The sequence below is a fragment of the Triticum dicoccoides genome, chromosome 7A, assembly GCF_002162155.2.
Source record: "Triticum dicoccoides isolate Atlit2015 ecotype Zavitan chromosome 7A, WEW_v2.0, whole genome shotgun sequence".
NCBI lineage: Eukaryota > Viridiplantae > Streptophyta > Magnoliopsida > Poales > Poaceae > Triticum > Triticum dicoccoides.
Genome location: NC_041392.1, coordinates 191533991 through 191550338, shown reverse-complemented (window position 1 = coordinate 191550338; position 16348 = coordinate 191533991). Strand labels below are relative to the sequence as shown.

General features: G+C 53.5%; 1 protein-coding gene across 1 annotated transcript; it reads left to right on the top strand.

Annotated features, from left to right (window-relative positions):
- The first annotated feature begins 13920 nt into the window (after positions 1-13920).
- Positions 13921-15691, top strand: LOC119330736 (leucine-rich repeat receptor-like serine/threonine/tyrosine-protein kinase SOBIR1). Its single transcript, XM_037603859.1, has one exon. It carries the CDS (start codon positions 13994-13996, stop codon positions 15458-15460), a length of 1467 nt encoding a protein of 488 aa, XP_037459756.1. The 5' UTR covers positions 13921-13993; the 3' UTR covers positions 15461-15691.
- Positions 15692-16348: the final 657 nt, after the last annotated feature.

Genomic DNA, 16348 nt, shown 5'->3' with positions numbered 1-16348 from the left:
CCCCCCCCCCCAATCTTAGTTGGAATAGGATTCGCGGAGGGGGGAAAAGAGAGAGAGGGGCCGGCCCCTTCTCCTTGTCCTATTTGGACCAAGGGAGGGGAGGGGTGCGCGGCCCATGTAGGGCTGCCTCTTCTCTTTTCCACTAAGGCCCACTATGGCCCATATAGCTCCCGGGGGGTTCCGGTAACCTCCCGGTACTCCGGTAAAATCCCGATTTCACCCGGAACACTTCCGATATCCAAACATAGGCTTCCAATATATCAATATTTATGTCTCGACCATTTCGAGACTCCTCGTCATGTCCGTGATCACATCCGGGACTCCGAACAAACTTCGGTACATCAAAATGCATAAACTCATAATATAACTATCATCGTAACCTTAAGCGTGCGGACCCTACGGGTTCGAGAACAATGTAGACATGACCGAGACATGTCTCCGGTCAATAACCAATAGCGGGACCTGGATGCCCATATTGGCTCCTACATATTCTACGAAGATCTTTATCGGTCAGACCGCATAACAACATACGTTGTTCCCTTTGTCATCGGTATGTTACTTGCCCGAGATTCGATCGTCGGTATTCCAATACCTAGTTCAATCTCGTTACCGGCAAGTCTCTTTACTCGTTCTGTAATACATCATCCCGCAACTAACTCATTAGTTGCAATGCTTGCAAGGCTTAAGTGATGTGCATTACCGAGAGGGCCCAGAGATACCTCTCCGACAATCGGAGTGACAAATCCTAATCTCGAAATACGCCAACCCAACATGTACCTTTGGAGACACCTATAGAGCTCCTTTATAATCACCCAGTTACGTTGTGACGTTTGGTAGCACACAAAGTGTTCCTCCGGCAAACGGGAGTTGCATAATCTCATAGTTATAGGAACATGTATAAGTCATGAAGAAAGCAATAGCAACATACTAAATGATCGGGTGCTAAGCTAATGGAATGGGTCATGTCAATCAGATCATTCACTTAATGATGTGATCCCGTTAATCAAATAACAACTCCTTGTTCATGGGTAGGAAACATAACCATCTTTGATTAACGAGCTAGTCAAGTAGAGGCATACTAGTGACACTCTGTTTGTCTATGTATTCACACATGTATTATGTTTCCGGTTAATACAATTCTAGCATGAATAATAAACATTTATCATGATATAAGGAAATAAATAATAACTTTAATTATTGCCTCTAGGGCATATTTCCTTCACGTATGACAACTTCCCATATATAAATCTTTACCTCCGGACCATTCTGGAACTCCTCGTGACGTCCGGGATCTCATCCGGGACTCCGAACAACATTCGGTAATCACATACAAGTCTTCCTAACAACCCTAGCGTCATCGAACCTTAAGTGTGTAGACCCTACGGGTTCGGGAGACATGCAGACATGACCGAGATGACTCTCCGGTCAATAACTAACAGCGGGATCTGGATACCCATGTTGGCTCCCACATGCTCCACGATGATCTCATCGGATGAACCACGATGTCGAGGATTCAATCAATCCGTATACAATTCCCTTTGTCAATCGGTACGTTACTTGCCCGAGACTCGATCGTCGGTATCCCAATACCTTGTTCAGTCTCGTTACCGGCAAGTCACTTTACTCGTACCGTAATGCATGATCCCGTGATCAACCACTTGATCACATTGAGCTCATTATGATGATGCATTACCGAGTGGGCCCAGAGATACCTCTCCGTCATACGGAGTGACAAATCCCAGTCTCGATTCGTGCCAACCCAACAGACACTTTTGGAGATACCTATAATGTACCTTTATAGCCACTGAGTTACGTTGTGACGTTTGGCACACCCAAGGCACTCCTACGGTATCCGGGAGTTGCACAATCTCATGGTCTAAGGAAATGATACTTGACATTCAGAAAAGCTACAGCAAAGGAACTACACGATCTTTGAGCTATGCTTAGGATTGGGTCTTGTCCATCACATCATTCTCCTAATGAGGTGATCCCGTTATCAATGACATCCAATGTCCATAGTCAGGAAACCATGACTATCTTTTGATCAATGAGCTAGTCAACTAGAGGCTCACTAGGGACGTGTTGTGGTCTATGTATTCACACATGTATTATGATTTCCGGATAACACAATTATAGCATGAACAATAGACAATTGTCATGAACAAAGAAATATAATAATAACCATTTTATTATTGCCTCTAGGGCATATTTCCAACATCAGCTCCGCCGAAGACAGGGCACGCGCCTCGGCCTCGGCCGTGGGGCCAAGGCCGTCTATGACATCTTCAAGTGCACGGACCAGGAAGGGAAGCAGCTTGGCGGGGCCGTCCTCCGCGCCGGCCAACGGATCCTCCAAGCCGCTCTCATAAAGCGTCTTCAGCGCGGCACGAGCCCTCTTCTCCATCTTCGCGAAGGCCACCCGATCCTCCGCCAGGACCTTCGCCTTGGCGTCTAGCTCGGCCCTCTCCGCCTGCAGCGACCAATCCAGCGTCTCCAGTTCGTTGTGGCGGTCATCGAGCTTGGCGTCCCAGTCCTTGACGGCAGCCTCCCGAGCCTTCATCTCCTTCTCTTTCTCCTGGCGGCCGTGGACCTCCTTGGTGAGCTCGTTGCGCAGGCCTTGCAGCTCGACCTCCAGCTCCTTGCAGCGAGCCTTGGCAGCCGCAGTGTCGCCCAGGGCAGCGTCGCGGGCGGCCTTGGCTTGGTTGGCGGTCTGCTTCTCCCCATCGGAGGTCGCCACGGCCTGGCTCAGCGCTGCTCGGACAGAGGCAGCAAAACGGGCCCAGCCAGAAGCTAGCTCCAGGCGCCCGACCGCTAGGCGAGGGTTCGCGCTTAGAAGATCCTCCCCCAGCTGGCTCAGTTTGCTGGCGACCTGGTCCAGGACGGCGGCAGAGGAAGCAGAAAAGGCGGGAACCGGCAGAGCGGGCGAAGAAGACGGCGGCGTGATCATGGCCCCGGCTGCAGCATCGAGCGCAGTCGACTCCAGGGTCAGCGGGGTCATGGGGGCTGACTCCTCGCCAAGGCGTCCCAGTCGGCCTCGCGAGGACGATCGGACCAGGGAGGCGCAAGCCGCGCCATCTTCCTCCCCAGCGGATGGAGGCACCGCCCCAGCAGATGGCCTCGCCCCAAGCAGGGTCGTAGAAGCCCCTCTCAACCTCTTCGCCACAGGTGCTGGCCCGACAAGAGAATATGGACGTCAAGCCTCGGCGGCAGAAACCAAGCAAAGCGGGAATCAAGCACTTACTGGTCGTCGCTCGCGGACCCAAGCAACCTCCGGCCAAACTTGAAGCCCGAGAGCCTGCAGCTTGGGTCAGCCTCGGGAGGCCCGGAAGCATAAGCCACGTCAGGAGGGCTGGGGCTGGCTTTAGACCGCCCAGGGATCGGAGCGGATCCTGGGGGAACCAGCCCCGACCTGCCCTTCCTTATGACCAAGGGAGAGTCCTCCTCTCCTCGCCCGGTGTCGGCATCGTCGTCATCCGGCATGGAGCAGAGGGCCCGAGACTCGAGCCGGGGGAAGGACTCCCCCGACTCCTCGCCAGTCGCCTCGAAGACAGACTCTTCCTCCTCCACCTCTTCTTCGTCCTCACTCCCGCTAGAGCTGCCGGAGGACACGTCCACCATCGCCAGCGCCGCAAGATCCTTGGGAGCTACCGCGGGCATCAGCCCCTCACCGTTGAAGATGGGCATGGCGTTCACCACCTGCTCCCAGTCGTCGCGAAGGAACAGGGGGATGGGGGTGCCCAGCGGCTTCGCCACGTCTCCCCCAACCAAGGAATGGAGGGCCGCGACCAGATTCTCATCGGTCAGGGCCTCAGAGCTTAGGCGCAAGGCGGCGTCCATTTCCCCATGCCTCCACAACGGGAGTGAGTGCTCCTGGAGTGGAGCCACCCGGTGCTCCAGGAACTCCCTCAGGAACGAGGCCCCGGTCAGCTTCGCCGCCCCCAAGTTGCTTGGCCTTAGGTTCGCGTTCATCCTCTTCAGCACCGCCTTCGCACGGGGGTCGACGAGCTCCGCGCGGGACCACGCGTCGATGGCCTTGGGCTGCCCCGTAGGCAGCACCAGACGGGGGTGGAGGCGCCCTACATCCACCATGACCCACTTGCTCCGGAAGCCTTCGATCCTCTTCCCAGGCTTCGAGATAGCATTGGAATTGGAGTACGCGATGAAGCTCGCACATGCGGATGGACACCAGAAACCCGAAGGGAAAAATCGTGACGCAACAAGGCCACCGAGGGCTTTACCCCGACGTGAGCCTCACAGTAGTAAGCAAAAATCGCCAGGAGAAGAATGGAGTTGGGGTGGAGGTGCAGAGCCTGCAAGTTGTACTGGCGTAGAACAGCAAAGAAGAACTCGGAGAAAGGAGGCACCAGACCAGCGACAATGGCGCTCACAAAGAGCGGATAGAAGGTGCTCCCCTTGACTCCAGGCTGGTCGGAGCCGGCCTTGAGCACAGTCGCCCCCTTGCTGCCCTGCGCCACTGTCATCAGGCGCGTAAGGGCGAGGTTCTTCTCTGACAGGTTCGGGGAATCCAGGGCCGGCGAGTACCAGGCCTCGGTCGGAGACTTGCGAGGCACCATGGCGTGCCGGATGAGAAGGATTGAGACAGATCTGGAGGATTTTGGAAGCAAGAAGGAGGAGAGCGAGAAAGGGGATCTGGAGCGAGGCGAAGGAGAACAAAGCAAGTAAGTCTGGCCCGGGCACCTCTTTTGTCAGATGGACAGTTGCCGAGGCATCGTGGGGAAGCGCAGACGCCCATGTCCAATCAATCGCCATGCGGCACCCAAGGCCATAGGCTGTTGCGACCCGCGGCGCTTTGCGCTTGCCCCTTCGCTTTCCTGCTAGGCCAAGCCCGGGCGCACCTCGGGCCTGGGGGCTACTGTCGGCGTTCTGGGAACGGGGGTCCCCAGACTTGCCTGCCTGCGGCCTGCGGCCTGGCTCAAGTGGGGCCCCAGCGCGGCCCATCTTCATCAGCTCAAGCTCAAGACCCTCGCGAGGGGCTAAGCCTCCCGGGGCGGACGACAGGAAGCTTCCTCAGAGGCGGCCTCATCTGGCAGGCTCGCGAGGAGGCGGGGGGATCAAGGCAGGAATACCTCATGAGGAACCCGTGACGCAAGCCATGACGATCGAGACCAGGCGGGCGCCGGCCTGCGCAGTGTCCTTGTTTCTCCTTTGGTGCAAAGGGGGCAAGCGCAGACCAAGGCATCGGGCAAAGGTTACCATTCCGGTGCAACAAGACCAAGACCAGCAGAGTGGCAGGACGGAGGTCACCGTGGAGCCCAAGACGGCGTCATCACCAGTACTTTTGGCAGCCGAAGACCACCTTTGGTCAGGATAACTTGTACTAGATGTTCCCCTCCAAAATGGCCAAGTGTTGGCGCCCTTCCCGCTCATTTTTTGGGGAGAGGCCCAGGGCTTCTATAAGTAGAACTAGCCACACAGAGTAGAGGGACATCTAGAAATCTGGTAGAGCCCTAGCAGAAAGAGAGAGAGAGGCGACTGAACTCACCCTAGCAGTTCATCGCACCAGCTCAAGAACACCTCTCGCGAGGCTGTTCTTCCCTTGTACTATTCATCATTAGCCCCTGAGGCAATCCACCACACCACACACTGCAGTAGGGTATTACACCACAACGGTGGCCCGAACCAGTATAAACCTTGTGTCCCTTGTGTTGTGCGTTGTTTCCAGCTTAGACCACGTGAGAAGATTGGACGTAGATCGGTAGGGCAGAGATCTCCGCGCGCACCCCAGTGTTCGAACCTCAAGGGTCTGCCGGAACCCGAAATCCGACAGCCACAACCCCAGATACCGAACACTCTGACACAATCGGAGGCTCTGCCATCGAAATAACACCTTTAACCCACGTAATAATGGTCATCATCGCCCCATGGACGGAACCATTCCTGGCCTACCTAATGAGGCAGGAACTACCCGAGGACCAAAATGAGGCACGCTGCATAGTGCGGCGATCTAAAGCCTACAAGGTCCACGAGGGAGAGCTTTGTAAGAAAAGCACTACCGGAGTCCTTCAAAGGTGCATCTCCGAAGAGAAAGGGTGGAAGCTTTTGGCAGAAATCCATGCCGGGCTCGGCGGCCATCACGCCGCAGCCCGGGCCCTTGTAAGCAAGGCCTTCCGTACAGGTTCCTATTGGCCGACGGCACGGGCAGATGCGCAGCATCTGGTCCAGCATTGCGTCGGTTGCGAGCTCTTTGCAAACCAAAGCCATATGCTGCCTACCGCTCTCCAAACAATCCCCATTACTTGGCCCTTTGCGGTCTGGGGGCTTGACATGGTCGGACCCCTTAAAGGGGGAACCCATAAGAAAAAATACTTACTGGTCATGGTGGATAAATTCACCAAATGGATAGAAGCCAAACCTATCAAAACGGTTGGATCCGGACTAGTGATAGACTTCATATCCGGGGTTGTACACCGTTATGGCGTCCCCCACAGCATCATCACTTACAACAGCACGAACTTTACAGTCGACGAAGTGAAACTTTGGTGCAGAAACATGGGCATCAAGCTCGATTATGCTTCTGTCTATCACCCGCAAACTAACGGTCAAGTCGAGCGAGCGAATGGTCTTATCATGAGCGGCATTAAACCCAGATTAGTGCGGTCCTTAAAGGAATCAAACACGCACTGGGTAGAGGAGCTCGAATTCATACTATGGGGGTTGCGGACCACGCCGAATCGCACCACCGGATACACACCATTTTTATGGTGTACGGCGCTGAGGCGGTTCTGCCCTGCGACATAATTCATGACTCACCTCGAGTGCGCATGTATGAAGAAAAAGAGGCCGAGCTCCATCGGCATGACAGTTTGGACGCCCTAGAGGAGGAGCGCGACGTGGCAAAAGCCCGTTCCGCATTCTATTAGCAACAGGCTCGAAGGTATCAAAGCAGAGAAGTACGGGCCAAAACCTATAACGTTGGCGAACTAGTTCTACGCCTACCGGAGAAGAAAAAGAACAAGCTCAAGCCCAAATGGGAAGGTCCATTCATTATTGACCAGGTTCTGACCGGCGGAGCGTACCGTCTGCGGGATGCATCGGATAATCGACTCGAGCCAAACCCATGGAACGCAGCCAGACTCCAAAGATTCTATGCCTAGCGCCGGATTCTATGTTCGTATCCTCACCTCCGTCCATTTTTTGCATATCTGTCTTTTCTCTCTTTCTCTCTTTTTTCCTTCTCTTCAAGGCCCTAAAGGGCTAAACGTGTGTCTTGGTTACACAATCTTGATGCGCTAGCCGTGCTCATTATACCTGGGGGCTTCTTATACAGAAGCTTAATCTAACTATTATTTTTCGGGCTTTATGCCCCGCACATGTGTTATTCTTCCGCATGTACCTTTTTTTGCCATTATATGCATCGATATGACTTAAGTTTTGGCCAAGCTGGGTTGCCTGGCTCCTGTATTTATGCCCTACGTTCCCGTTAATTCGGCTAGGGCATAAGAGGAGCACCTCTGCGATTGTTACTACCGGGTCAGCCGGATGTGTACCTCAGACTGGGTGAAGCCGAAAGCTAGTGTTCTTAAGAGAATATTCGGTCGGTGAATAAATGATGACTTTTATTTAAATTTGACACATGCCCCCAGAGGTTTATAGCCTGTGTCTCTTCTTGCAGTCCGGACATGCACATTAGGGCATGCGTACCCAGGGAAAGGAACCCTTAACGGAACTATTCTCCCTGGAAGATGTTTCTTACTACCCATGTAATATAACATAGCTAGTTGGGTACTTGTCTGTTCAAGAACTTATGACCCCTACGCCTGGTTTCCATGCATACCCCGGTTTTACATAACCGAGCGGGTATTCGGATACACTCCGGACTATCGGGTCCAGAGGTCGAAGCGAAAAGGTCCGCCATGACAAATGATTTACAATCCCGCAAGGGACATTACATATGTCACTTGAAGTACACAGTCACTAAGACTGATTAAATTCTTCTTCTATACCATCTAACAGGCTGTCTAGCCTATAATCCTGTTGGGAATACTTTGCGGCTAGCTCTACTTGATCATACACTAAACTGACGGGGATCTCTTTCCCATCGGGCCCCACAGGTCCGACCTCGGCCATGTGGTTTGGGTCTGTTTTGGTATATCGCGTCTTCACCATAGCCCAGGCTTCCCTTGCACCTTGTCGGCAGGCTGATATCTTCCATAATCGGAAGCGCCGCCGCGCTCCCTTGAGCTTCTCTATAAGCTCCCCCATGCCTCCTGGCGGGGACGCGGATGGCCACAAGGCTTGGGCAATACCCTGCATCACCTGCCGAACTTGCTCGTGCAGTTGTGAGAGCTCTGGTAGAAGATCACCCGAAGACCCGGGCATCTCTTCCGCGGGACGACCCATCAGCATACTTGCAGACATAAATCTGTTAGCTAGCTTCTTCGCCGAACTCCTTTATAAGGTTGTTCAAGCACTTACTAAAAATGCCGCACCGAAGCCGCTTATTCTCCTTCACGGAGTCCGCAAGCTGGGCTCGGACATCTTTCAGTTCCACGCCCAGCCGGATATTGGCGTCTTGGAGATTATTTTTCTCCTGCCTGACTCATGTAAGCACGCGCTCGCCAACATTTCGTTGTCGATCATCACGTGCCGCATTCACCGCCACGGCCTCTGGATTCACTCCGGGGCTACCTGCAACATCTATTGTTAGATTTTCATATATGCCACATACTACCTGGTACCCGTATTCTTTGCAATGGAAACAAGTGTTACCAGAGGGACCCTTCTCGGACTCCTTCAATGCGACAACAGCAGCCCCTAGCTGGGCCTTGCACTCTTCCAGCTCTTGAGACAATTGGGAATTCTTCTCTATAAGAACCTGCACAAATAATGATCCTTAAATTAGTTGCGTCAACTGTTTCAAGTCTTAGGGGCTACTGATACATATAATCGTCACATTTGCTTACCCGTATATCCCTTACATACTGGTCCATGGCTCTGGCTAGACCATTTTGAGCAGCACGGATATACGCGTCTCCGGAATTGAAGGCATCAAATGCCTCTGGTGAGAAACAAGCATCACGGAGTACGGCCCGGCGACGCTTGTGATTCATGGCGCTCTCCACTTTAGAATTTGTAGCGGATAGTCTGTCTGCATCCTCTCTAGGAGGAACATCCGGCATCTGCCCCGCATTAGCTTCCGCCTCTATGTCCGGCCCTGGATCCCGACTGGTCGAGCGTGATCGGCAGCCTCTCCGGATATAGTCTGGTGAGCATTTTTTCTGCTAGGAAACACGGACATCATTATATTTTAAGAAAGATGGCAACCACGGAGTGAGGTTTTGTGGCATACCTCTATGCCGGCGTCTCCGTCCTGACTGCCTTCCTTTTTGGCCTACCCGGCTTCGGTGCCTCTTGTTGGCGAGTTGCTGCGGGTTTGGCACGGTGTCCCGAAGGCCTTCCCTGTAAAACACCATATGTGTACGGTAGGTGAAGTGCATAAAAGGTGATCCTTCTTGGGAGTTGGGACTTTGGTTTTTCTTACTTGTGACGCAGGGAGTAGTCCAGGGTAGTCGGCCGTTATGGCCACCATGGCGTCATCGCAGCTCAATTCATAGAATTGCCTGTCTATCAGCTCCACGAATATGTCCGGATCCTCTTCAAGTCTGGGATCGAGGGCCCGGCCAGGGTCCTCCAGTTGTGGAGGTGGGTTGTTGACCTCCCTTACAGCTTTTCGCAGTTCCTACCGTGAAATGGCAAGGTGAGTACCTATGACGAAGAATGCAGGAAGGTTGGGAGTAAAGAGGTACAACTCACCCAGCTTGGAGGGTTGTACATGGAGAATCCATCCCGTGGCTTAATACGGATGAACTCCTCTTCCTCTCCCTTGAACAACTCGGACAGAATTTTTGCTAAAGCAGCAGCGGAGTCCGGCCCCTTGTGCCCGCAACGGGTGGCATCATCTTCCCCGTTAAAACACCACAGCGGGTGCCCTCGATATTGAAGTGGCTGCACCCCCCGCATTATGCAATTTGACATAACCTCGATTATTGTCAGTCCTAATTGAGCCAGCGCTTTAATCCGGTTCATCAGGTAAAGGACCTCTCCGTTGTCTTCCTCCTGGGGGCTCCGTGGGCGCCAACTTCGGCGTTTCATCAGAGGAGCATTGTTGAACTCAGGAAGACCCTGCTGAACAGGGTCTGGAAGGGGGATGGCCTCCATGTAAAACCACTCCGAAGGCCAGTCTTCGGACGTCTTCTTCGGAGTACCGGACAGGTATCCGGTCTCGGCGACGCGCCATATTTCGGCTCCGCCCACTTGATAAAGTGACCCCTTCTGTGTGCGGGGCACAAGGCAGAATAGCCTTTTCCACAGCTCGAAATGAGCCTCGCAGCCCAGAAACAGCTCACAAAGGGCAACATAACCGGCGATGTGTAATATGGAAGCAGGGGTGAAATTATGCAACTGGAGGCCGTAAAACTCCAGGAGTCCACGGAGGAACGGATGGATTGGAAATCCGAGTCCCCTTAGTAAGTAAGGGACAAGGCATACCAGCTCCCCCTTGGAGGGATTGGGGAAGCTATCCGCTTGCTCCCCGCCATTATAAGTGGCGAGCCCGGCTCGGACGGGGACCATATACGCTGGAGGGAGAAATCCCTGGGTTTGCAACTCTACTAATCGGCCGTGCGGGACGGAACACTTCTCCCAATCACCGGGCTTAGGGCTACGGGAGCGAGAGGAGGACCTGCGGTGGCCGACCATGATTGAATGGATTTTTTCGAGCATGCTCCAATGGATTCTCGTCGTGGGAGGATGGTGTGGATTGGATCTAATAATCCCCATCCCTTTAATAGACGATTTATTTACCTGGCTAGGGGGCGAATGTAAAAACGCCCTGGCTCCTCGCATTCGCTCAATGCGTGGAAGATGGCCCTTATTGGGCGCAGAAGCCAAGAAGTCCAACATTTATGGGAGCCAGACACTACTTAGCAGATATTCAGGATTTGGAGAAGAACCCGCCTTGCAATGCCGAAGACAATACTACGCGCAGGACTCATCGTCATTGAAGGCTGGTTCAGGGGCTACTGAGGGAGTCCTGGATTAGGGGGTCTCCGGACAGCCGGACTATATCTTTTGGCCGAACTATTGGACTATGAAGATACAAGATTGAAGACTTCGTCCCGTGTCCGGATGGGACTCTCCTTGGCATGGAAGGAAAGCTAGGCAATACGGATATGTAGATCTCCTCCCTTGTAACTGACCTTGTGTAACCCTAGCCCCCTCCGGTGTCTATATAAACTGGAGGGTTTAGTCCGTAGGACAACATACAATCATACCATAGGCTAGATTCTAGGGTTTAGCCTCTACGATCTCGTGGTAGATCAACTCTTGTAATACTCATATCATCAAGAACAATCAAGCAGGACGTAGGGTATTACCTCCATCAAGAGGGCCCGAACCTGGGTAAACATCGTGTCCCCTGCCTCCTATTACCATCCGCCTTAGACGCACAGTTCGGGACCCCCTACCCGAGATCCGCCGGTTTTGACACCGACAAATGCACTATGCAGAAAACCCCAATCTGGCGCCTTATATGAGGCCGCTTCCGAGTGGCTGGCCTATGGGTCCGGACGATCTTATCAAATCCGGCAACAGTCGCGCGTGAGATACATGGCGAAAAAGGTGGCACGGTGATCGAGGCGCCCTTGCCTAGTCCTGTCCGATTACTGCGGCTTCCTCCGCCCCGCGCGCTTCCCCAAAATTTGAATCCCACAATATCCATGAGCAGCAGGGCAACCTGTCAGACGGAAGATTTTCCCCATATCAGTACTCAAAGCATCGCAGTAAAAGTTCACTCAGCAGAACAAAGAATGGATCAAGGCGACTGAAAAAGAAGTTGAAGTCGTCATGATTGCTCATTTGGCCCCAATAAGACGCTTCCAAAGCGCGAAAATTGAATCGGAGGTGTTCTCAACTCCTTCTCCACTCAAACCCTGAACCATTCGGGGGCTAATGATGAAGTAGTGTACCCAGGGTAGGGTCATAGGCCTGACCTAGACACCCTCCCCTAGGACATCATCTTAAAACCAGAAGCATTGAAGGGATAGCATCGTTCACTCAACCACAAGTCATTCCACTTGGAAGGTTCAAGCTCACTCGACCGCAGCAATTATCACTCGACATACACAAGACCTAAAGTCACTCTGCACGACAACGGTCGGACGTTTACTTCGTAGACTTAATAGGCATTTATGTCACTTAATTACTAGCGTTACCAGTAACGCCCCCTCTTAATGTATCTTAAACCCCTTGTAATATGGGCGGGCTGGGGTCCTGGCGCACTCTATATAAGCCACCCCCTTCCACTGGCACAAGGGTTCGCACCCCCTGTAAACACACACATACATAATCCAGTCGACCGCCTCCGGGCATCGAGACGTAGGGTTGTTACTTCCTTCACGAAGGGCCTGAACTCGTAAAAATCGTGTGTACAACTTCGCCATAACTACGATCTTGCCTCCTCATACCTACCCCCATTCTACTGTCAGTCTTAGATCCACGACATCCCGCAACACCATATCGCAGTGAGCAGCGCTGCTCTCCTTCACATAGCTTCCATCCGGGTTTAGCTTGACCCACCCCTCAATCGGCCACATCCACCTCGGCTCATTCTGGGTTGGTCGCGACTCCCCGTACAAGGATCATGTGATGGCTACCGGCGAACCGGCCTGGGTAGCTGGTACATGCAGTACCATCTTTCCTTTGTCCAAATCACTTTGCGGGTGTTGCTGGGGAGAATTTATGTAACCATGTAGAAACTCGTGGGATGCCTCCATTGGTGGAGCTTCTTTCCCATGCCGGATCTCATTCCTCACATACCATGAACGCCACATGATCATCAGAACCACCATACATTTCGTGTCATGGAGAGGTTCGAGCAGAGAGAATAGTCATTTCAGACCAGTGTTCCAGACATCATCGACATCTGGACACTCCAACGCCATGGCTCTCCAAAGGCCCTTGGCAAGAGGGCACCTACACATTGCATGGAACCCGTCCTCACATTTCACAATACAAAGGGGACAAACGTCAGAAGGCTTGAGGTGCCGAGAGAATTTATTGACCCAAGTGGCAAGTGAATTAGTCATAGATCTCCAAGTGAACACGCGAACCTTAGGAGGAGCAGGGTACCCTCATATGATCTTTCAAATGGTGCGACGACCATCCGGTGCCCTGCTCGAAGCACTTGTTGATGGACGATCGCGCTCGTCCATGGCGAAACGGTAAGCCGAACGAACAGTGAAGATATCATTATTCTCCGGTGCCGATGCAATGACATCCTCGGAGATGCCAGGTTTGAATACACTTGATGCAGATGACTTGCATATGCATTTAAATGGGATTTTTGTTCGGAAAATACGTGTAAATGGATCACTTAAATATATACTCCCTCCAGTCCTTTTTAGTTCGCATATTAGATTTGTCTGAAGTCAAGCCTCATAAAGTTTGACCAACTTTATAGAAAAAAATATCGACATTCACAATATGAAATCAATACTAGTAGATGCGCCATGACTTAAAGTTTCATGTTGTATAACTTTATCATGATAGATGTTGATATTTTTCATATAAATATGGTCAAACTTTATAAAGTTTGACTTCACACAATTTTTATATGCAGAGTAAAAATGACCGGAGGGAGTACCATATATAGGGTGGGACGTGAGAATCTTCCCAGATTTTTAGGGGCATAATAGTCATTTCCATTCTTCCCTCGCCGTGCTGGCCGGTTCTTGACTTGCCTCGAGTCAACGGTCGTTTCCGGCCAATCAAACTAGGCAGGTCGCGATATGTCCCTCTCACACCAATCTGGCACGTCCATCCAGTCCACAAACGCATCATAGCCGTGCATTATTTCCACACGGTAATCCTCAACTCGGCCGTTATTAATAGCTGTGCTCTCCACCCACCTCCTCCCCCACACACGCCGGAACCTTCCTCCCCACACGACCAACGAGCTAAACGTTTGGTGACCATGGCGTTAGCGGCAGGTATGCCGACCAAGCGTCCCGTCTTCTTCCTCGTCTCTCTCGCCACGCTCCTCCTCCTCGTCTCTGCTGTCCAGTGCTATGACGGCCGCCACGCCGTCACGCGCTCCGCCATGGCGCGCCGGTCCCGTCCGGGGATCCGGCACGTGCACCACCGCCGGACTGGGGTGCCGCACCGGTACATCCTCGCGGAGAATACAACCTCGAGCAGCGGTGGTGGCAAACAGAAGAACAACAGCTCGCCGCCGACGAGGAACAACAACACCGCGCCGCCGACGGCACCGGCGGCCGAGCAGGGCAAGCACCACCGCAACCACAAGCACCGCATCCGCAACTGGATCATCGGGTTCGTGGTCGGGTCCCTCGCAGGCGTCATTTCGGGGCTGGGCGTGTCCGTGCTGTTCCGGCTCGCGCTCAACTGCATCCGCGGGCGGTACCGGACCAAGTCCGGCATGGTGATCTTCACCCCGAAGCTGATCAAGCGGGCGGACCACCTGGCGTTCCTGGAGAAGGAGGACATGCTGTCCTCGCTGGCCGTGATCGGGCGCGGCGGGTGCGGCGAGGTGTTCAAGGCGCAGCTCCCCGTGGAGAGCGAGGGCGAGGAGCCCAAGTTCATCGCCATCAAGAAGATCAAGAAGCAGGTGGGCGACGGGCACGGGCAGAACAACCTGAGCGACGAGGAGAGCCGGCAGCTGGACAAGTGGTCGCGGCAGATACAGTCGGAGATCCGCACGGTGGGGCACATCCGGCACCGCAACCTCCTGCCGCTGGCGGCGCACGTGCCGCGGCCGGACTGCCACTACCTGGTGTACGAGTACATGAAGAACGGCAGCCTGCACAACGCCCTCAAGGCGACGCCGTCGGAGGAGGACGGCGGCAGCGGCGGCGCGGTGCGGCTGGCGTGGCCGGCGCGGCTCCGCGTGGCGGTGGGCATCGCGTCGGGGCTGGAGTACCTGCACGTGCTGCAGCAGCCGCAGATCATCCACCGCGACCTGAAGCCGGCCAACATCCTGCTGGACGACGACATGGAGGCCCGCATCGCGGACTTCGGGCTGGCCAAGGCGATGCCGGACGAGCACACCCACGTGTCGACGTCGCACATAGCCGGCACCATGGGTTACATCGCGCCGGAGTACCACCAGTCGCTCAAGTTCACGGCCAAGTGCGACATCTACAGCTTCGGGGTGATCCTGGCGGTGCTGGCGACGGGGAAGGAGCCGACGGACCAGTTCTTCGTGACGGAGGTGGAGGAGGTCGGGCTGGTCAAGTGGCTGCGCCGGGTGGTGCAGAACGGCGACTACGCGGAGGCCATCGACCCCGCCATCGCCGGCGCCGGGCACGAGGAGCAGATCATGCTGGTGCTGCGCATCGCCGTGTTCTGCACCGCCGACGAAGCCAAGGAGCGGCCCGAGGCCAAGGACGTGCGCTGCATGCTCGCCCAGATCAAGAACTAGTAGTCTAGTCACCGTATAGGCGCGAGCCAGAGCTCCGTGTAAGTATTGGTCGTCGTCGTCGTCGTGGTCTTCAATTGGGCATGTGTCATGCGTGACTGTGTGTAGAATAATGCGGCAAGTGCCGGGTCAGCGGGTCAAGTATGGGGCCGGTCGATCGATAAAGACCGGGAAGGGGATCCAACTATTTTACACAAATGATATTTAGAAATGAGTGGGTATATTTTTTCTTGACTTTGACTTGTCTTTTTTTGTATGATCAAACGAGGTATCTAAACAATTATTATTAATCACTGATCGGCGTGATCCACCAGATGGCGTTACCTGCAGTGCACTGATATGGTAAGCACTTTTCTGAGCTAGTGCACTGATGTCTTGATTGGAACGAGTCGCTCCAAGCTTCCTATGCATGGTCTGGTGTTAGTGGAGGACTGGAGAAAATAGACCACCGGATCAGAATCGATATGATGAAAGTATTGCAAATTGGACTGCAAGACAAGTCGCCGCGCCGGCCGTGCGTTGCTGCGAATTATTTGTGTTCGCTGCATCTGTTCACCTGTCATGCTCGTGCTCGGTCTACGTCGCGCCTCCTCTATCGAATAGAGAAACTGGTGCAATTATATATGCGAAAATCTACAGGTTCAGCAATGGGGCGACGGTCATTAGTGCGGGCGAGCGACGGGAAGAATAGACGGGGAGGAGGAAGAAGGGCGTGATCGTCGACAGAGCCGACTTCCGTTGGATGGCAAAAATGCCACACCTACGTACTTAGTTACGGTAATCCCTCCGGTCATTTTTAGTTCGTATATAAGATTTGTCTAAAGTCAAGACTTATAAAGTTTGACAAAATTTATAAAAAAATACCAACATTTATAATATGAAATCAAAGAG